Genomic DNA, 21,878 nt, shown 5'->3' on the forward strand with positions numbered 1-21,878 from the left:
TCCTGTGGTATTTGATATCACTTACTTGTGAGGTTCCTTGATAGACTTGTACTGTCTTCAAGTTTAAACATTAATTTATTCTTCTCATCTTTCTCAGTAAATCCCAGTAATATTTTCTAATCACATTAGAACTGGGCCTTAAACCAAGAAATCATCAACAGAACCATGCTGGGTGAAAGAACAGTAGAGGCCGAGCTTGTCACTTGCTGTTGGAAGTGTATGAGTGCAAAGGAACTATCACAAGACAAAACATCTCTACTGGTTTAAGGACATTTTTCTTAAATTAAAACTTAGCTAAAATATGAACACTAAAATGGTGAATTTAATGGAATTTTTTAAGATTTTATTTATTTGACAGAGAGAGACACAGCGAGAGAGGGAATACAAGCAGGGGGAGTGGGAGAGGGAGAAGCAGGCTTTCCGCGGAGCAGGGAGCCCGATGTGGGACTCGATCCCAGGACCTGGAATCATGACCTGAGCCGAAGGCAGACGCTTAACGACTGAGCCACCCAGGCGCCCCTGGAATTTTTGACTATGTATTCTATCCGAGGGGTTGGGGGGGTTTCAATGTTTAGAACTGGGTTCAATGTTTTATTTTAAGGGCTATTTTTAATATGTATTAAAATAGGGGTGCCTGGGTGGCTCAGTCAGTTCAGTGTCTGACTTCAGCTCAGGTCGTGATCTCGGTCCTGGAATCGAGTCCCGCATTGGGCTCCTCACTCAGTGGAGACTCTGCTTCTCCCTCTCCCTCTGCCCTTCCCCCCTCTCATGCTCACTCTGTTTCACTCAAATAAATATCTTTAAAAATATGTATTAAAATATGTCCGTGCTTCAGGAAGTGTAATATAGCACATAAAGTACTATCCCACCATCTTCAATAAAATTTTAGAACATTAAGATTATGGAACTAGGCAACTGTGATAAATTGGCTTCTCATCCCCTTGCGCCTTAGGACTTAAAAATATCTAGTCTTCAGTATTTTAAGGTAATCCTTATTTGTAGTAAATTTGAAGAAAGAAAAGCAGACCAGTAGAGAGAAACCTCCAGGTTTCCATTTATATATGAGAAGGGTAGGGAAGGTCAAAAACACATAACCCTATAAGTGTTGGGGGGGGAGGGATATGTGCCAATTAATACATTAATTTTAGAAAAAAGCAGCAGTGGGAAAAAAAAAATTCTATGTATTCCCTGACTCTGGCAGTTTGACAAAGTTAATGATTAAAATGTCCTACATTTTCCCCAGAGTGTCTATTTGCCTTGATTGATATTATTTTACCTCTTGTGGGCCAAGGATGACTGCCCTTGTTTCTGTGTAGAGATTAATAATTGATTAGTTCACAGTCAGGAATCTTAGTAAAAAGAAACTGGTTACTTTGGGCTGCTACTTTGTCCTGGGTCACGTACAGGAGACGGGGTGTTGCAGAACTTGCTGGCAGAAAAATGAAGGTGATCCTGGTTCTTCTGCTTGCTGTAGCATTTGTGCATGCTCTAGAAAGAGGTAAGACCTTCCAGTGGTGCCATCACTTATAAGAACTCTTACTAGTTTGATTTTTCCATTACCATTTTTAAAAGTTCTACAACAGGTGAAGAACAGAGAGTTGGTAAACATGTTGAGGAGTAAGGGTAGAATCAAAGAGGCACCAATCTGAGCTCAAATGGGGCATATAACATTGAATTGGAATGGGCAAGAAATCAAGAACCTCATAAAAGAAAAATCATAATTTTTCAATTATCCCTCCCTGCTTTTTTGAAAACCAAGATCTGGAGAGAATTGCTTGAAATTAGAAATTTTTTCATTGTTAAAAGATAACACAAATGACAGGCACCTGGGTGGCTCAGTGGTTGGGTGTCTGCTTTCAGCTCAGGTCATGATCCCAGGGTCCTGCGATCGGTCCCCTGTCGGGCTCCCTTCTCCGCAGGATGCCCTCTTCTCCCTCTCCCACTCGCCCTGCTTGTGTTCCCTCTCTCACTGTCTGTGTCAAATAAATTTTTTTAAAAATCTTAAAAATATATATATATAACGCAAATGGAAGCTGTAGTCCATCACGGAGTATTTTTTCCCCCCAGACTTCAAAGATTTATTGTTTTTGAGAGAATATACCATATCAATGATGCATGAAGTCAGCTAAGATCTTTGATCCTCTTCAAGGAATTCTGTGTATGTGTAATATTTGAAAATGCATTATAGTTTCTAAAAGATCCTACATGAAAGAATTTAATAGATATGAAACATGACTCAATAATTAAGCTATATTTTTCATTAATATTCTTCAAATGATGTCTTTATCTCTGAGCAATGTTTAAACACCTTTTTAAATGATACAAGCTAAAATATGTGAAGCATACAACTTCATGAGAAGTTCCCAAGTTGCAAAATTCATAATCTGTTCCAATTAACTTTTCTGGCTGATTCTTTAATGCTTATAAGGAAATCTGCATTTGTCTTGCTTTGGCAAATTAAAACTTCCATCTCGTGCTCTCAGTGAACAGCCTCGCCCATATCACAGGGTAATATATCGGTAACCTATCTAACCAGTAGAAGATGTGTATCCCAGAAATTGTCAGTTACTGTGATGTGAATAACCTTATCGCTCTTTTTACATTCACTTTTCCTTCATCTTTGGTCATTGAAGTTACTTTAAATTTTAAGTTACTCACTTATAGATTCTTAAGGAAGCTATGGGTCCTTATGTTAGACTACTAAGTCTGAGATATAAATAAATGGTGTCCTTTACAAGACCTCTGAATAGGCCAAGTCCCAAGAAACCCTGACAGCTTACTCCTTTGCCCAAGGCTTCCCTGGGGCAGATCTGAACCTGAAAAATCCTACTGAAATACGTTCAGATCAAGATCTTCAAAACACAGAGGATCTCGGAGTGACTAGGTCCTGGGATTATGTGCGGACACCATAGCTTGGGGCATGAGTCATTTTGGACTGCTGACTCAGTAAGTATGTATTAGATTCACCACAAAGGATTACAAACGTCCTCTGGAAAACGGTATTCTGCACCCTCTGTTTTGACATCATTCAGTTCTGTCTCACGCTCTGATGAAATGGATGCTAAAAACTACAATTCACCTTCCTTTAAGGTCTGAACTTCACAATCAACTTCAGTCAGATTACTTAGGTGCCGCAGGTAGATGATATCCCAAGACATAAAATACATTTGTAAGTGATACATGTCCAATATTCGGGAACAGTAGTCCTGACACATCAGTCCTCTATTCTACAATACATGAGCATGACCCAAATGACCAAGCCAATGATTTACCTGGAAGCTAGGTGTACGGTCTCCTGGAAGAAAGTTACAAAGTACAGATTAAAGGAATTGAGAGGAGGCTTGGGTGGTAGGGGATGGGTTTGGGATCCAATTCTCTCTGCCTTTTATAGTTCCAGAAAGTGGACCAACAATCCACAGCATGTATCTAGAACACCTTTTTGAAAGTATTTCATTCAAGACTCCTCTTGGAAGAAAGTTTCTATGGCCAAACACATTTAAGAAATAAGCCATACATTAGTCCTTCTTGGTCAGTTTACAATCAAGGTCTTTGTTATCCTAAAGATTCTGAGAAATCATATAAGAAAGAAATCTTATTTAACCCAGTTTCCCAAACACATGGGCTCATTCCTAAAGTGCCTTTGGGAAAGGAAGTGTTCTTTGGGAATTGTCAGGTTTAAGATGGATACTGCTACAGCTCACCATGAATATCAGCTCTAGTTAGGCCAGTCCTCCCCTATCAAATGCACTGGAGATTCAGTTCACAAGACCCTGGGTACATCTTGGGAGAGAAGGCCCTTGCCAAATATGCCAAATCTGGATGGAGTCATAAGAACATATCCACTTTAGCTACCCCATGAAAGGCAAGCAGTCTGTGTGTGCCAGTTGCCTCTCCACTCAGCTTCTTTCCTCAGGACTGAAATCTAAAATGTATCTTTCCCTGTTCCCAATGAAGCAGCAGTAAGGCTGCTGACACAGCTACAGGATTGCTAAGGAAATAATCCTACAGGAAACAAATCTCTGCATTTTATATGAGCTGTTGGCCATAACAGGTATTTATTATGAACATTTTCTTTTTTTGCTTTAAGCAGCTCATTCTCAGCATATGTATTGTTACTAGATGGGATATCAAAGAGTAAGAAGAAAGTAAGCCCTTTGGGTTGGTGGGTAAGCTGCATTTTTCCTTCTCCCACTCGCCTGTCAGACAATATGGGCTATCCCAACCTCCCCACTCACCACTGAATCACTGTTTCTCTTTTCTACAAGTTGCCCCTTCGTCAGCAGCCATACTAAAAACAAGTTGTCCTAAGTTTGATTCAGGGACATAGCTGTACAGAAAGCATGATAAGTAGGTAATCTTCTCTATTTTCTCAGAGAAGTCTTTATATCCTCTCTGCAAAACCTATATAATGGTTATTGAGGGGGTGACCTAGGATAGGAGATCTCCATGATGAAAAGACCGCCATGCAAAGATCTAGAAGTATGTTTCAAGCTGAAGGAATGGAGGTGTAAAAGTACAAGCCTGGCCTGATTCAAGTTCGAAAAGCAGCCAGAGTCGAAGCCCAAAAGAGGCTTAGCCAGGAAGGGGGAGGAGGAGGGACTGAAATCAGAGAGAGAACTAACTTTGTCATCAAAGGCAATGTTAAGCTCCCTGGAAATCAACAGCAACGTGACGCCCCACTGTTGTCAGGTATAACTCCAGGCCCTCACCACCATGTGTATAGTATAGGGGTAGGTAGGCACACTTTTAAAGGCCAGGAGATCACTCTATCCGTAAGAGATGAAGACTCCTTAAGAGGCACTGATTACCCTTCTCCCTGGGTACCTATGGCCACTTAACCTCTTTGTTCTGCCCACAGCTACCCCTTCACTCTGCATCAGCCACAGACCTCTACATTCTCCCATGTAGAACACTACATGTTCTGCACCTAAGGGGCTTGCACTGGCTTCCCCCTCCTCTTAGAACACTGACCCCCCCAATATCCACATGGCTCCCTTCCTCACCTCTTTCATGTCTGCTCCAAGTTCATGTACAGAAGAGGCTTCCCTGACCAACCTATCTCAAATAGCACTGACCACTTCATTTTTCTCTATCCCCTTACCCTGCTTCATATTTTTCTTTTTGGTACTCATCACCTTACCTGATCACCAGCTGTTCACCTGTTTATTATAACAAATACAAAATGTAGACCCTAAGCTCCATGAGATCAAGGAGTTTATTTCTGTTCCTTAATTCCCAGTTTTAGAATACCACCTGCCAGGTAGTATGTGTTCAACAGAGGTTTTGTGCAAAATCACAAAATTAGGATTGTTAGAGTACCGATCTCAAAAGGTAGTTTTGAGTATTTAAGGAAAATTGAGTTTCAATTAGAATACCTAATAGACATCCTGAAAGTAGTAAACTCTAATTCTAAAAATAAGATTTATAAATTATCCACTGTGAAACATTGGTCTTAGAGTCTATGCACTGAATAAAATAGACAATATTCACAATGTCCCAGCATGTTCAAGATCTTTTGAATAGATCTATTTCATCATTATAACACCCTGATCAACTCAGCATTATCATCCCCACTTTAAAAGTGAGAATCTGTAGGAGGGAGGAGTCAGTAGCTTATCTAAGGAAACCAAGCTAGTAAGTGGCAGAATCAGAATTTTAGAGCGATTAGTTAGGTTTACAAAGACAATGCTCACAATCATGGCTTGGCTGCCTCTCATGGGACAGATATCTGAACAATCTTTCACTAATATAAGAATAAGAGAGAAAACCAGTTCACTAGCACCAGTTTAGGGGGAATTAAAATTCATGCTGCCTACTATGATCATCTGTAACTGATCCAAACTCTAGTTCATCTGTACTCCATGGATCCAGCTGTCTTCTAATTTCCCTATTTCCCCAGTACCTTGGAATCATTTATGTCCCATCCTGTAGAGACTTCCTGGATTTTATTGTATCCATTTTTACTGTCTATATTCAATCATTTCCACATTCTACCATTTTCAGCTCCGAAATACATCAGCCATATACAGAACCTTCTACTATAGAAAGCTCCTCGGTATTCCCTTTTTCTTCTCTCCTTTACCCTCCTACCTGTATCTAGCTCAAGGCCTGGTGAACACTACCTCTCATATCCACTACATTTCCACATACTGTCTTTGTCCAGATCCTGTTCCCCTTCACCTGACTATTGCAATGGCTTCCTAATCAAACCCTATCTTTTCCCCAATCAATTCATATTAAGATACAATACCAAACCTGATAATCTGGTAACTGGAATCCAAAAGATGAACTACATCAAAGTCAGGATCACTCTTGAGAGATTAATGAACTGATGAGCTTGAGCATGTACAACTGACTGGTAGGATTCCAGGGTTCAGGCTGTCTGATACAAATCCACCCAATTCTGGTCTCTGTTTAGAGCCACCTGATGGTGACTTGAGGCTTAAATAGGAATATATGGTAAGCAGAATAAGGGCCCTCCAAAATGGTCTACATCCTAAGGCCTAGAACCTGTGAATAGGGTAGGTTACGTTGCAAAAGGGAATTAAGGTTGCAGATGAAAAAAGGAATCAGTGGTCTTTCAAACAGAAAAATAATGCCAGATTATCTGGGTGGGGTCAGTGTAATCACAAGGTGCTTTAAGGTGGAAGAGAATCAGAACACAGTCAGAGGAAGGTGTGACTAAGGAAAAAAGAGGTGCAAGATTGCTGACTTTGAAGATGGAGAAGAGGGCCTGGGCCCAAGAAATGTAGGCCACCTCTAGAAGCTGGAAGAGGCAAGGAAACAGATGATCTCCTTGAGCCTCCAGGAAGAACACAGTCCTACTGACACTTTGACTTTAGCCCAATGAGACGCCTGTCAGAACTATAAGCTAGTAAACTTGTATTGATTAAACCACTAAATTTGTGGTAATTTGTCACAGTAGCAATAGAAGTCTAATACAGTAGGTTTCTGGATCCTGTGACAAGTTGAAACTTCTCAGAGAAAAAGAGCACTGAGCCAAGGCATCTCAGTGTTGACAGGCTACCCTTTTATTTGCCAGATCCAGTGAAAGCTGGCCAGGAGATGACTGGGGTGCATGTTAACTCATTTCCCTGCTCTCTGGGAGTTTTCTATTTTTTACCTTCTCTTCTGTATTCTTACCAGAAAGTAATTTAACCTACCACCTGCAAGAAGGACTGGAACAAATCCCAGGATATCCACATCAGAAGATTATAGAATATCTGATAATATATATCATTGGATTTTGCTATAAAAAGTTGCTAATACAGGGTGTTCATCACATTAGGCAGGAGAGGTGCTAAGCATTTTTACTTAGATTAACATTTCATAGAACAGCCTTATGAAAGGGTGCTACTGACCATCTTAAATTCAAGATTATTTTTCCTTGAATTCCCCTACAGGAATATATTTCAATGGATACCCCATTACCTAAAAAGTAAAACTTTGGCTTTCAAGCATGTGTTAAAGTTCACCTTTCCATTTCCTTATAGGACTTTTTTTTTTTCCCCCAAGTAGGACTTGTGACTTTTTTAACTTCAGATCTCTCCAAGTTGTTCTCTCCACTTAAAATACTTCTTCCAATTCATTTACTCCTGTTAAAATCCTGCCCATTATTCATGATCCACTTCAAGTAATAGTTTCTTTCAGGAGACTTTCTAAAAGCCCTCTTCATTCTGAGGTTTTGTAATGCTTTGTTTCTATCTCCTCTATGGCAATGAGCACTATTGGTGTTATATGCTTAGCTCTATGAGACATCAGTTCCTTAAGTATTGGTGGCTTCAGAGTTTCTTGCATGGTACCTTTTCATTCTTATATTGCTTAAAAACTAAGCCCTGCAATGCATTCTAAATTTCTAAATCAGGTTGTTGAAGGTAGCACTCTCATGCATCCCAAAGGTGGCAGAAAGAAACTTGCTCCCTAATCTTCACCCCTGCAAAAGCATTTGTAGATAACGAGATGCCCAACCTGTGAAGGGAAGGGGAGGTGGAATGAGATGCATGAAGGAAGAATGCCTCCTTTGAGACTTTGGTGGGTGTAGCATCTATATGGGCAACCGCCCGCAGTGGACCCAAGGATATTAAATTTGAATGAGTCTATGAAATCATTCTCTATTGCAATTTTAGGTTTTGGGCAACTGACTCACTGACCCTGTATATCCTACTGCTTTTTTAATGTTCAAAGTCTAAAATGAAGATTTGTTCCTCTGATGGTATCCTAAGAGGTACATTTAATTTCCTCTAGATGGTTTAATATATAGATGTCATGTAGAGTTCTAGGTTTAGTATTAAAAGGATTGAATTTCTTTCTATGGACTCAAACCCAGAAAACTGCACACCTACCTGCAATCATTATCAATATGAAAAACCAGATCAATGCTTTATAATGTAAAATGTCAATAGATAGAACCAAAAAAGCCTGAAAAATGAAATAAAATATTAATTTGCCACTTCATTGACAGTGTTTCCAGTAATAAATCAGTAGTTTTCTTTAGCTCCAATAATTAGGGCAGCTTCCTAAATCAGTCCAGCAATGTTCAATTTCTCAAGTAAAACCACTACCCTGCAATCAACATCTAACCTGACTAGTCAGAATAAACACTACAAACCATATTTTTAAACACACAGACACACACACACACACACACACACACACACACACACACACCAAATACCCTGGCCTTTTCTGACAAATTAGTCTATCAGTGTATAATAGAAATGAAAATGCCAAAGGAATGAAATTACAGAAATACAGAATGCCCAACAGAGCTCTGAAAGCCCATGATTCTCCAGAACACAATAGGAAAATAGCAACGTAATGTAGTTTCTAGCATTTTGTATAAGCATTTTTCAATTCAATGTTATTTAGAGTACAGCAATCATTCCTGGTATACAAACAACTTTTGTAAAAGACCAAAATGGTTTCAGAGAAATATTCTAACTGTGGTTAAAGCGTTCAAAATACACTTTTTAGCGAAGTTTGTACCAAGATGGTAGTAGCTGATTGTCTATCCCCACTAGATTGAAAGTTCCATGAGGGCAGAAATAGGTCTATTTTGCTCTCCATTGTATATTCAATACTGAACCCAATACCTGGTACAGGTCTTCAAAACATATCTGTTGCATGTATGAATATTGTTAGCAATGTTGAGAGGTACATGAAGCAATAAAAATTTCCTGAAAATAAATCAAGTTTTCAAAAGTCGAGAATTAGATGCGATTTACCAGAATATTTCACAATACAGAGAGAAATGAGACAGGCTATTGCAAAAAGCAAAACTGTTAAATTTGTAAACATTTAGTGCCAAGGGGTCACTTGATGTGAAAATGATTTCACCAGGGTCACTGAGATTATGCCAATATTTACTGGGACCATATCAAAGTTCAGATTGCCTTCTTTATAACCACATGGAACATTAAAGAACAGACTAGGTCATTTACAATTCATTCTAGATAGGATTTAATTATATGAATCAAAGGCAGTTCCACCAGTATGAAAACATTTAGCAGTACTCCATGGAATAAGGAATCAATTTGTAATAATCACATTGCAAATTAACTTCAGTATTCGCTTTTTGGACCATGAGAAAATTATTAACATATTTGCTTAGGCTTAGAAGCTATAGATCTCTGTAGATAAATAAGTGAAAAAAATTTTTTAATCAGAAACATTTTGAGTATTCTACCTGAAAGATACATAGTACAACAGCTTCCTCTACAGGTTATTTCTTTAAGAGAACTATTTTACCCTTATATTTTAATTCTAAACTTTCTCAATGACTCTCTTTTGAACTTCCTTCCTTGCTTCTGTCAAGCCCAAGGCTGAATTTTCAGCAAAAATTATTCCCAAAGCACTTTAAGTCATTAGGTGATCGAGTTTCCCCACTTTGCTGTTATTTTGCATTCTAACTAAAGCAGTACCTAACACCTGTGGATTCTAATGCATTTTAGTGCAAACACCAGTTGATTTAATTAAAGCTATTGAACAGAGGATAATCTGTGGCATCTACTTATACTACATTCACATGTACTCCCATTCCCATAACACACTGAAACTTCTTTGTGAAGTGAGAAATCTGAATCTGAAAGGCTAGAAACAAAATATTTCTTTAAATGTTCATCAGAGGTGCACCATTTGAATACAGGCTCTCACTTTTCAGGTTATTGAGTGTTTGCAATCACAGTAACAAAAATGACCTCTATTTCTATAGGGAAAGTTTATTAAACAGTTAGCTCCTCTGCATTAAAGAGAGAAAAGTTCTTATTGGAGAACTATTTTTTGTGGTTTAAAACACCATAAACTTTGGGGGGGGGTCCATATAATTTCTTACTATTTCTAAAAGAAATTATTTTGTAAACCTTCGGATGTGATCTTAGAGATCACGAGGATACAATCTTGTACTAAATTCAGGAATCTTTTATAATTATGGTTAAATTCTACTTGATTATTTTCAGGGCAAAACAAATTCACCTTTTCAAAAAGCAGTTCATTTATTAGTCATGGCTATAATAAAATTCTCGCACATTGAACTAAAATCTAACACCCAGCTATTTTTCCTAGCTCTACCTTAGGAACAACATAAAACAACAACTCTATGGACATCCTAATGGCACATTCTTCACTATAGGAGGACAGCTCTCCCCTAAATTCTTTCCCCCATGCCCTAATCACTGGTCTCATTGAATACCATTAATGATTAATGGAAGTTTTTGGTACTATTTGATCTTTTGAAACTGTGACAATATCCGACCTTGTAAACTAGTCAATACATTTCAGAAGATGTACTAGATGTGAAGGTCCTCAGCTCTAACAGGTTCACTGCAAGTAGCTTTTTATACTCCACTGTTAACTTTATCAATCCTATGGTCTTGTCCTGATTTCCAAGATAACATGAGATCTGAACATGTAGTTTCTTTCACACCCTTTAGGATTTTGATGGAATTTGTAATAAGGGGCTTAAACAAAGTGCTGCTTAGGAATGTCTTTGTCCCTCAATTCTGACTCTTCCCACCGCAGTGATATACTTTGAGCAGTCCACCTGAAAGACAGAGGGGCAACAGCTTCCTCTACAGGTTTTTGCCATTAAGTCTAACACATCCTCAAGAGAACCTTCTCAAAAGAAAAATAAAAACAAAAGAAAAAAAAAATTTCTCCCCGCTTGTATCCAAGCGACACCACCTGCTCTCCAAACCATCAGAGACCGCTTTCAACCCTGGCTTATGTTCCTGCTTTCAAAGCTGTAGCTCCGAGAGGCAAGGCCATGTAGGAGGGTCAAAGTCATGATAGAAGTTGCCATTGTATCACCTGAGATGGGTTGCTCAATATTTAAAGTCCAGGAAAAAAAACTTACTAAACTTTAACACACTTAGAAACTGGGCCATTTATATTCTTCTTACATTTTTCCCCCCAAAAGCTGTATCATGAAATGTTGGAATGTTTCCTAGACTTACTTGCATAAATGATGCATCAGGAAATAACCGCATGGACTACTTCCCCACATCCACCCTATTGTATTATGTCGTAGGTATGGTGAACAGGTGGGTCTTCAGCAGTAGAGAACTCCTCTCCTCCTGTGGGAACTACCTCTTCCCAACCATTTGGATGGACCTAAGAGTAGGTTCGATGATTTTTCTGTTCACTTAAAGAGGTCCTCTCTGGTCCTTTTGAACCTCAAAAGGACTACCTCCTAACAGTCATGGGAATGTCTGGTTTGTTGAATAGTCAAGCACTTGTAAGTTCTTTTGAAGTTGAAGCTACTCCCCCCCAGGATCAGGCCTGTTTTAGTCCTGTTGCCTACGGCGGCAACAAAGGACCTGTACACTTTTCTTCTCTCCACCTTCCTCCCATTCTCTAGGCTTTTTTTTTTTTTTTAAGATTTTATTTATTTATTTGACAGAGAGAGATCACAAGTAGGCAGACAGAGGAAGAGGGAGAAACAGGCTCCGTCCTGAGCACGGAGCCCGATGCATGTGGGGCTCGATCCCAGGATGCTGGGACCATGACCCGAGCCAAAGGCAGACGCTTAACTGACTGAGCCACCCAGGCACCCCTCTCTAGATGGTTTTTACCTTTTCCAGTTTTAACATAGGGAAGGGAGAAGCTAGCAGGAGAGGTAAGCAGCAGGAACATTAATTCAACAGATAGTTTTCTGAGATAGTGTTTCCACTGCTTATGGGAGGTATTCCAAGTTGATATTTTTCCTTTATGGGTTCTTTAGGGAGCTCTTTACCATCATTTCTGGGATCTCTTACATCCAGCCAGTACCTTCAGACTTTTCAAGTTGTCACCTTTCCATGGAGATATCCACTGTTGGCAGCCCACCGCCCTCTAGATAGCCTAGCTCCACCCCAAAATTAAGACAAGTCCAGGCAGGCTTGCTCTCCTGCTTGATCTTCATCAGGTCCACAGGTCACAATACAGCTCCCACTCAAAGCCTTCTCCTTTGTTGCCCCAGGCCACTTCGCCAGCCCCTCCCTCCCTCTAGCATTCTCTAGTCTGCATCAGACACCTGTCATCATACCCCAAACTCCAGGAGTCCCCTATCAAGGTCTGAGTGTTTTCCTTGAAGCCTTTCCCTATGCTTGAAATGAGAGGAAGTGCTCTCTACCCATTCCTCCAAACCCACCACACAGGCAAGTTATTTTTTGAGAAAGCAGTCAAATTTCCGCTTTTCCCCCCTGAGCTGAATTCCTAGCATTCCTGGATAGAATTTGGAGGTGGGTAATGGGGTTACGGTGGCAACACCAGCTCACATACCTCCTTTAAAGTCCTGCATTAGGTGGGGCTAGCTCTCCACTATGTATATATGTAGACATACTCTCCATTTATTTTTTTGTTGTTTCTTTCAATGCCTTTGGTGACATGGAGACAAAGAAGGGAAGGATAAAAAGTTCCATCTTAGCGTTATTGTAAAGAAGGGGCCCATGAGAAGGATTACCATGTCAATGGTTCTGACATCATTTGACTTTTCTACTTTCAGCATTAGTGCATTTGTTCTGCTGTCCGTCACAATTTATAGCAGGCCATAAAGTTCATCTGTAAGAAAACAGCTAGAAAGGCAAGCAAAAATGAAATTGTATATAGAGAAAAATGCTACTTTCACCTTAAATGAATCCTGTAGAAGACACATACATATAATGTAGCAGTCATTAAAAAGGAAAAGATACAGATTCTTCTATTTCTGGTTCCTAGGCCGAGATTATGAGAAGGATAAAGTTTGCAAGGAACTTGCCAGTCTGGGAAAAGAGGACTTCACATCCTTGTAAGTATGAGGTATTTGCTCACGCTCTTCGTTACTGGACCTTGAATGAACTCACATCTGAGGGAACTTCAAATCAGCATGCTGAACCACTCTCTGCACATTTTAAAAGGATAGAACCCAAGGTCAATGTGGGCATGGACATCAGGCCAGTGGAGGACATCCAAAGATTCCAGTCGAATTATTGTTACTAGACCAGTTAAATTATTGTTACTAGGATCTAAGAATTTGTTAGCAGTAAGTTTATTAATAGAGTTAGGAGAACAAGCACAGTTTTCTAAGGTAAATTCGAATGTAAAGAGTATACAGAAGGACTGAGGCAAACAAAGACAACAAGATACAGAATGGGTCTTACTGGGGAGGCTTGAGAGAAGATCAGGAGGCTGCTCAGATAAAACCCCAAACCCAACTTCCATTTTACAAGAGAAGTTTGCCTAGAACAAAAACTATGTTTTTAAAAGTCAACCTCCTGTTCTTTTCACTAATCAAGGTGTGCAATATGCTTGTTAAAGACTGAACAAATTTCATGTTTTAATTTGTACAAATGGGAAATTTTCTGAAAATTTTTAAAAATTCTATATATATATTGACTTGCTTTTTTCCCCCCTCAGATCAATGGTCTTATACAGCAGAAAGTTTCCCAGTGGCACATTTGAACAGATCTGTCACCTTGTGAATGAAGTTGTCTCCTTGACAGAAGCCTGCTGTGCTGAAGGAGCCGACCCTGACTGCTATGACCGCAGGGTAGGTTCACATGGCTGGCCATGTCCACAGTAGCCCAGAGAAAGAAGCCAGGATAGGCTTTTATGCCATATCTTGGAGAAATCTTGGACAGCAACTCCACCTACTCCAAGTTTGGGAGACATATAAAGCCTGTTACCTGCAGAGCCCAGACTTATTCTAGTATAATGAATCAGTTTTGCCCAGCAGTCTTAAAGGTTCAAATGAGAAAACTGGGACACATATTAATTCATGAACCTCTTGTAATATATTCTGTCTCTTAAAAGCCTACTCATGCACATACATTTATCATGTTAAGACTGGTACCAACTGCCCCAGAATAATTTAGTGTTTGCCTCAAATTATTTAGGGGTTCAAAAGTTGCCCTATAACCATATACCAGGTTCTCCCTTCAAGTATATATGCAGAAGTTAAAATGCTGAAGTGACAGGGTTCAAAATGTAGACAGGAGCTGAAAAAAGTGAAACCACAGGTGTTTCTAGCAATTTACTAATGCAGTCATCAGGCCTCACGCAAAGGACATTTAGATGCATCTTGATAAAGGCCTCTACAAATATCTGCTTGCTCAAGCCTGCAGAAACCATGCTCCAAAGATCTGATTAGAATATATCCTACACAATTATTATTCTTACCCATTAATTGCTTCATCTGGCCCTTATGTAACTTCTAAGAATTTTAATCCTTTTCTCCTACCACCAACTCCGCAAATATCCATCATTTAAAACCTGACCTTCTGCACCACCTTAAAATAAACTACCAACCATGATCACTAACACATTATTTTATTTACATTTTATTTCATGTATTTGCTAAGTGATCCCTTGACCAGAGTTAAGCTCCAGATTTGTAGAGACAGATCATAACAAAATAGAAATGGCACTGCCTTTTTTTTTTTTTAAAAAAAAAACACCTTTCTCCTATTTGTTCAAAGCATTTTTAAAAACGTGTTGACTCTTTTCAAACTTTTTTGAAAGGAGGTAATTAAAAAAAAAAAGAAAAAAACAGGAGATTTTTCAGGGAAAGAAATGGAAAAGGAATTCACTGAAAAAAGAGATAAGGATAAAAAAGAGTTCCTAAGAATTCCTAAGTTCTGAGAGTCTGATGGAAAATAGGTGTGAAGCTTTTGTCATGGATGGTTTGTTACTAATGAGAATTTTTAAACTTAAGACTAAGATGGTCATATTGAATGGAGAACTAAGAGCCTGGAGACTTCCATTTAGGAGCTGACTGTTTCTCTTCTCTCATTCTAGACCTCAGCATTGTCTGCTAGGTCCTGTGAAAAGGACTCTCCATTCCCAGTACACCCAGGAACTGCTGAGTGCTGTACCAGAGAGGGCCTTGAACAGAAACTCTGTATGGCTGCCCTGAGGCACCAGCCACAAGAATTTCCTACCTACACAGAGCCAACAAATGATGAAATCTGTGAGGCATTCAGGAAAGATCCCAAAGACTTTGCTGAGCAGTAAGCTGCTTTCATCCTAAGTAAAACTTCAGGGCGTAAAAATACCAGAAGTGTGTCGAATCTAACCCCCTCCTCTATACAAACACCTCTTCTATAGAAACCTGGATAATTTCCAATAAGAACTTAACTCCTACCCAAGACTTTTCATCTCCATCAGTGCTAATTATTGTAAATGCCTTTCTCAGACAGAGATGAAGTCAACTTTCTAAAAACTCCCAAACTTAGTTCTATTGTCTAAAGCAGAATCACTTGGATTTCCTCTCTATGTGACATTTTCAAATATTTGACAGCTATTGGGATTCTCTTTATGCGAGGGATCCTTGCATACTCTATCAGATAGATTTTCCCCCCATTTTTGTTAGTTTTTGTGATCTTCCAAGGCTAATATAAGAATATATAACCTGGTTACTCATGAATGTTAAACAATGAGATGGTCAAAGTTACATGTTCACTTATGTGATATAACATGTCACGTTCACAACTGTTTCTAGGGATGTAGGAATAAAAAAACTTTTCTGAACATTAAGCATTTAAAATGTGCACAGCAATACAATTCTGTTTATGATCATGGCAAAATACATATACAAAAGTCAAATGCAATGTCACTCAAATTGGCTTTAGAAGTTTATAGTTAAGGTCATGATTTTATAAAAACTCATTGGCTTTCCCATCCCTGAAAATTTTCAGAGAGGATTTTGCCCAAGATTTCAGAGTATCCAATAGACCCTTAAGGGCTTATGCTCCTAAAAATTAAAGATTTCAGCAAATAAGCAAGCCTACACATAGCAATTATCGAATAGTAAACTGGGATAGATCATGAAAGCTAAATGTATCTCATTTTAATTTGTTCAATCAACATTAATAAGCAATTACCACGGGCCATGCAGCTTGTAGACACTAACTAAAGAGAGACAAATAGCCCTTCCTCTTAAGTAATCCACATGGAAATTTAAGAAATTAATGAAAATACTGATTAAAATTGACTAGTATTATAACCCATTCTTTAAATCCTTAGTGCTTTTCATATAATAAAACTAAACTAATGTAATGCATCCTTTGTCCATCAAATGCCTATGAAAAAGTAGATTCTGCTTCCCACCAATGTTTTGACCAATCTTATTTCCCCCCCCCACAGATTTATGTATGAATATTCCATTAACTATGGACAAGCCCCTCTATCGCTCTTAGTCAGTTATACCAAGAGTTATCTCTCTATGGTAGGATCCTGCTGTACCTCACCAAGCCCAACAGTATGCTTTTTGAAAGAGGTAGGTATCATTTTATTATGTATTTATGTTCTATTTTTTTCTCCTATTAATGCCATTCAACTTAATGGGAGTTCAGATTCTATAATCAGTAAAACTTTCTAAAATGCCTCCTTTACATTTCATTCACTGGAAAAACAAACATAACCACCTCTAGGAAAGGAATATCAATAAGTTCCTTTGATCAGAATTCAGTTTTATAGTAAAAAAAAATAGTTTTGAGGTTTTTGGGTTTGTTTGTTTGTTTGTTTTTTTGGCCATTCCTGCACACTGCTTTCAATGGATCTTGACCATCTAATAGGATTCTCTCATTTATCTCCTAGAGACTCCAGATGAAACATTTATCACTTCTCACCACTATGTCAAATAGAGTCTGTTCACAATATGCTGCTTATGGGAAGGAGAAATCAAGGCTCAGGTAAAGATTAAGCATCATCAATATGTTTAGCTGTTTGCTTCTATACTATCCATAATATTAGGATGCTCTAAGAAAATATTTGTAATAGAATATATACACCATAGTCTTACATTCCTATAATTCACAAAAATAGTCTAGTTCTTCTCTATGTAAAATCTGAGTAAATAGGCTATTTTGTAAAACATAAGATTTGCTCTTAATCAACCTTTTCCACATGCATATGGGAAAACTGGTAGACCACTAGAAATTGTTTCTTCAGTATTCATGTTAGTATGTATCACAAACACAAAAACAAAAAAAAATCATTTTCTTGTTCATCACCTGTTATTTCCTTTGCCTATTTTTTTTTCCTTGGGATGAGACTTCCTGAATTATTTGTTCTATGAAGTTTTGTGCTATATATAATGTGTATCTCTTAAGCTTTGTGAATGTATTCTAATTATTTGTAAACTTCACTTTGATTTTTGTGTGGCTACTGTTAACACTAGATTTTAATTTTGACAGTTTCTATGTTAACACATCTCAGACTTCTAGACTTTGCTCAGATTTATCTTTCCAGTATCTACAGTCTCTAATTCTTTTTACTCTGATCCACAAGTTTTTCTCCTCTAATGGTAATAAAAAAAAAAAAACTATTTTGTGCTGGCATCAGATCCTAAGGTTCTCTAGTGGTAATAGAAACTACTTTAAGTTCTTTAAAAATAATCTTCCAGTAGAAATACTCAAATACTTAATGGCATATTCTCTAGACCTTCCCTCGCCTTTTCCTTTTGCATTAAGATGGTGTATTTGGCAAATAGAACATAAGGATTTATAATACAAAACCACCTATAAAATATATATCTATCTTAATCGTTAATTTATACTTGCATTAGTGTCTGGGAATTTATCCCAGGGAAATAGCATTGAATGTGAACAAAGATTTAGCTAATATATTGCTGCATCATTTCTTTTTAAATATGAAAAAATTAGAGTCTTCCTAAATTTCCCTAGAATGGAGACTACTTCTATCAGTTATAGTGTATCCATATGAGAATGCTATATGGTTTGCTATAATGCTATTGTAAAAAGATATTTAATGAAAACTATAAAATACTGGCAAAAGAAACTGAAGATACAAATAAATGGAAAGACATTCCATGCTCATTGAATGATTATTATTAAAATGCTCATACTATTCAAAGCAAGGTACAGATCTAGTGCAATCACTATCAATATCCCAATTGCATTTTTTGCAGCAATAGAAAAAAAATCCTAAAATTCATATAGAATGTCAAGGGACTCTATGTAGCCCTAACAATCTTGAAAAAGAAAAACAAAGTTGGAGGCCTCACACTTTAGGATTTCAAAACATACTACATAGCAATAATAATCAAGATGTTATGGGACTGGCATTAAAAAAAAATAGATGGACTAATGGAACAGAGAGCTCAGAAATACACTCTTATATATTTGGCCAAATAAATTTCAACAAAGGTGCTGTGACTACACAATGGGGAAAGGACAGTCTTTCAACAAATGGTGATGGGAAAATTGGATATCCACGTGCTAAAGAATGAAATCGAACTCTTACCTTATACATATATTAAAATTCAAAATGGATTAAACCTAAACATAAGGCCTAAGACTATAAAACTCTTAGAAGACAACAAGAGGGAAAGCTTCAAAACATTAGATTTGGTGATGATTTCTTACAAATGACCAAGAATAGACAACAAAAGCAAAAATAGACAAATAGTGCTACATCAAACTTAAATTTCTGTGTGTAAAAAGATAACCTACAGAATGAGAAAATATTTGCAAGTATATCTAACAAGGATTTGATATCCAGAATGTAAGGAACTTCCATAACTCAGTAAGAAAGTATTCAATTCTGTTTCATTGAGTTGTTTAAACAATTATCCAAGAGATGTATAAAAGGCCAACAAGCACATGAAAAGATGTTCACCATCACTAATCATAACAGAAATGCAAACCAAAACCACAAAGAGATGTCACCTCACACCCATTAGGATGGCCACTACCAAAACAAAAAATGACTGTTGGCAAGAATGTGGAGAAATTGAAATTCTCGTGCACTATTAAAGGGGATGGAAAATGGTACAGCCATTATGAAAAACAGTATGGAGGTTCCTCAAAAATTTAAAAATAGAATCCTATGATTCAGCAGTATCACTTTTGCGATTTGCACACCCTTGTTCATTGCAGCATTATTCATAATAGCTAAGAGGTAGAAGAAATCCAAATGTCTATTGATAGATGAATAAAGCAAATGTAGTATATATATAGAATGGAATATTATGCAGTCTTGAAAAAAAAATCCTGTCACATGCTACAATAGAGATGAATGCTAAGGACATTATGCTAAGCAAAATAAGCAGTCACAGGAGGACAAATACTGTATGATTCCACTTCTGTGTAGTATCTAAAGTAGTTTTAAAAAAAAAAAGTAAAAAGGTAGCTGTCAAAAGACTGGGGTGGAGGCAATCAGTGTTTAATGGGTATACAGCTTCAGTTTAGCAAGATGAAAAGATTCTAGAGATTTGTTATATTTACAGATATTTACTTTTTTTTTTTTAAATTTTATTTATTTGACAGAGAGACACAGCGAGAGAGGGAACACAAGCAGGGGGAGTGGGGGAGAGGAAGAAGCAGGCTTCCCACTGAGCAGGGAGCCTGATGCGGGGCTCGATCCCAGGACCCTTACAGTAAATAAATTTAACACTACTGAACTATACACTTTAATAGTTAAGATGACAAACTTAAGGTTATGTGTTTTGCCACAATTTAAAAAGAATACTTAATACAGAAACTATTCCTGATATATTAAGTGAAAAAGGCAAATATATAAGTAGTATAGCAGAGTATAATCCCTGATGAAATACTTAATACTTGATAACCCTTATAAAATGCTTCAGGGTTATAAACCAAAATATCAGCATTTATTAATTCTGTGATCTAGGGCCATAGATCTTCTTTCTTTTTAAACTGTAGTTTCTAAATGAATTTATAAACCATTTTTAAAAGTATAATGAGGGGCCACAATATATGACATTGGCCCCATGAATAGGGACATTAGTGCTTTATTGTTCTTTTGGATCTAACATTTTAAAGGCATGCTTTGAGTAGGTAGACCTGGCAAAAAGAAAAGCTGCATATCAGTATTAAAACATAAAATGATTCCTTGGGGATGACTGAATTTTGAATAGTGGCTCTAGCACATGGGACCCATCACATACATAGCAGATTTGTTCCATGCAGCTATTGAGGACAAAGAGTTGAAACTACGGTATTATTCCTCCAGAGTGTAGATTCATAATGAAAGCAAGAAAACAGAGTGTGGCTGAGCTAACAATTCATTTTTAACTGTTTAGCCATCTCATAAAATTAGCCCAGAAAGTGCCAACTGCTAATCTGGAGGATGTTTTGCCACTAGCTGAAGAGATCAACACAATCCTCTCCAAGTGCTGTGAGTCTACCTCTGAGGACTGCATGGCCAAGGAGGTAAGAGAATCCTCATCATGGGCCGTGTACTGAGTGGCAGGCACTCTAGGTTGCTTTTTACCTACCTCAGCTCAATGAATCCTTGTGACATTTAAGTGTATTGTTAACCCCATTTTATAGATAAGGAAACAAGATTAACCAGGATGAATAATTTGAAGTCTTACAACTAGGAAGTGGCCAAGTCCACACACAAGGACAAGATCATCTAACTCCGGAGATCTTATTCTACCTGCACAGCCCAATGCAGTTTAATTATAATTAAACAAGTTCTTTAACTTAATTCCTAAAACTTAATATTTAAGCTCAATTCCTTGGAAACACTAGTCATATTTTTTTTTAATTTTTTAAAATTTAGGTAATCTCTACACCCAACATGGGACTCTCGACCCTGAGGTCAAGAGCCACACGCTCTACCAACTGAGCCAGCCAGGCGCCCCACTAGCTACACTTCAAATGCTCACTAGCATTGGACAGTATAGATAGAGATCATTTCATCACAAAGTTCTATTGAACAATATTGCAACCATTAGATTATTGGGAACTGCTCATGTTTATACCTGTTATAAATGGGTCGATTTTTTTTCCCACCATTTTTCATTTACATAATCCTTTCAAGCAGATATGAATTTGAACAGTTGCTTTAGATAAAGGTTACTCTAAGTCTTTGGACCTCTTTAGAAATAGGTATATTGTATTGCGTGGTCTTTTTCCTCTAAGAAAACAGGTCTGTGTTAATAGGTGTTTTTCTATAACCTGAGTTAGAACCTTTCATACATACCAGGCCAAGGCTTGTAAGCCTACCTAAGCCTTATTTTTCTTAATTTTATTATGTTATGTTAATCACCACACGTTACATCATTAGTTTTTGATGTAGCATTCCATGATTCATTGTTTGCGTATAGCACCCAGTGCCCCATGCAGAACGTGCCCTCTTTAATACCCATCACCAGGCTCACCCACCCCCCCCAACCCCCTCCCCTCTAGAACCCTCAGTTTGTTTCTCAGAGTCCACAGTCTCTCATAGTTCATCTCCCCCTCCAATTTCCCCCCCTTCATTTTTCCCTTCCTACTATTTTTTTTTTCTTTAACATATAATGTATTACTTGTTTTGGGGGTACAGGTCTGTGATTCATCAGTCTTACACAATTCACAGCACTCACCATAGCACATACCCTCCCCAATGTCTGTCACCCAGCCACCCCATCCCTCCCACCCCCCACCACTCCAGCA

At 37.9% G+C, this 21,878-nt stretch overlaps 1 protein-coding gene across 1 annotated transcript in view; it reads left to right on the forward strand.

Moving 5' to 3' along the window:
• The first annotated feature begins 1,288 nt into the window (after nucleotides 1-1,288).
• The window catches only part of GC (GC vitamin D binding protein), a 32,795-nt gene continuing 12,205 nt past the window's right edge, over nucleotides 1,289-21,878 (forward strand). Inside the window, exons 1-7 of the mRNA XM_006742564.3 lie at nucleotides 1,289-1,498; nucleotides 13,192-13,261; nucleotides 13,870-14,002; nucleotides 15,250-15,461; nucleotides 16,597-16,729; nucleotides 17,050-17,144; nucleotides 20,519-20,648. Coding sequence (XP_006742627.1) covers nucleotides 1,441-1,498; nucleotides 13,192-13,261; nucleotides 13,870-14,002; nucleotides 15,250-15,461; nucleotides 16,597-16,729; nucleotides 17,050-17,144; nucleotides 20,519-20,648 — 831 coding nt within the window. The 5' untranslated portion in view covers nucleotides 1,289-1,440. The remainder of the gene's footprint in view (nucleotides 1,499-13,191; nucleotides 13,262-13,869; nucleotides 14,003-15,249; nucleotides 15,462-16,596; nucleotides 16,730-17,049; nucleotides 17,145-20,518; nucleotides 20,649-21,878) is intronic.

The sequence above is a fragment of the Leptonychotes weddellii genome, chromosome 2 (genome assembly GCF_054177405.1).
Source record: "Leptonychotes weddellii isolate Sample4059 chromosome 2, ASM5417740v2, whole genome shotgun sequence".
Taxonomy (NCBI): domain Eukaryota; kingdom Metazoa; phylum Chordata; class Mammalia; order Carnivora; family Phocidae; genus Leptonychotes; species Leptonychotes weddellii.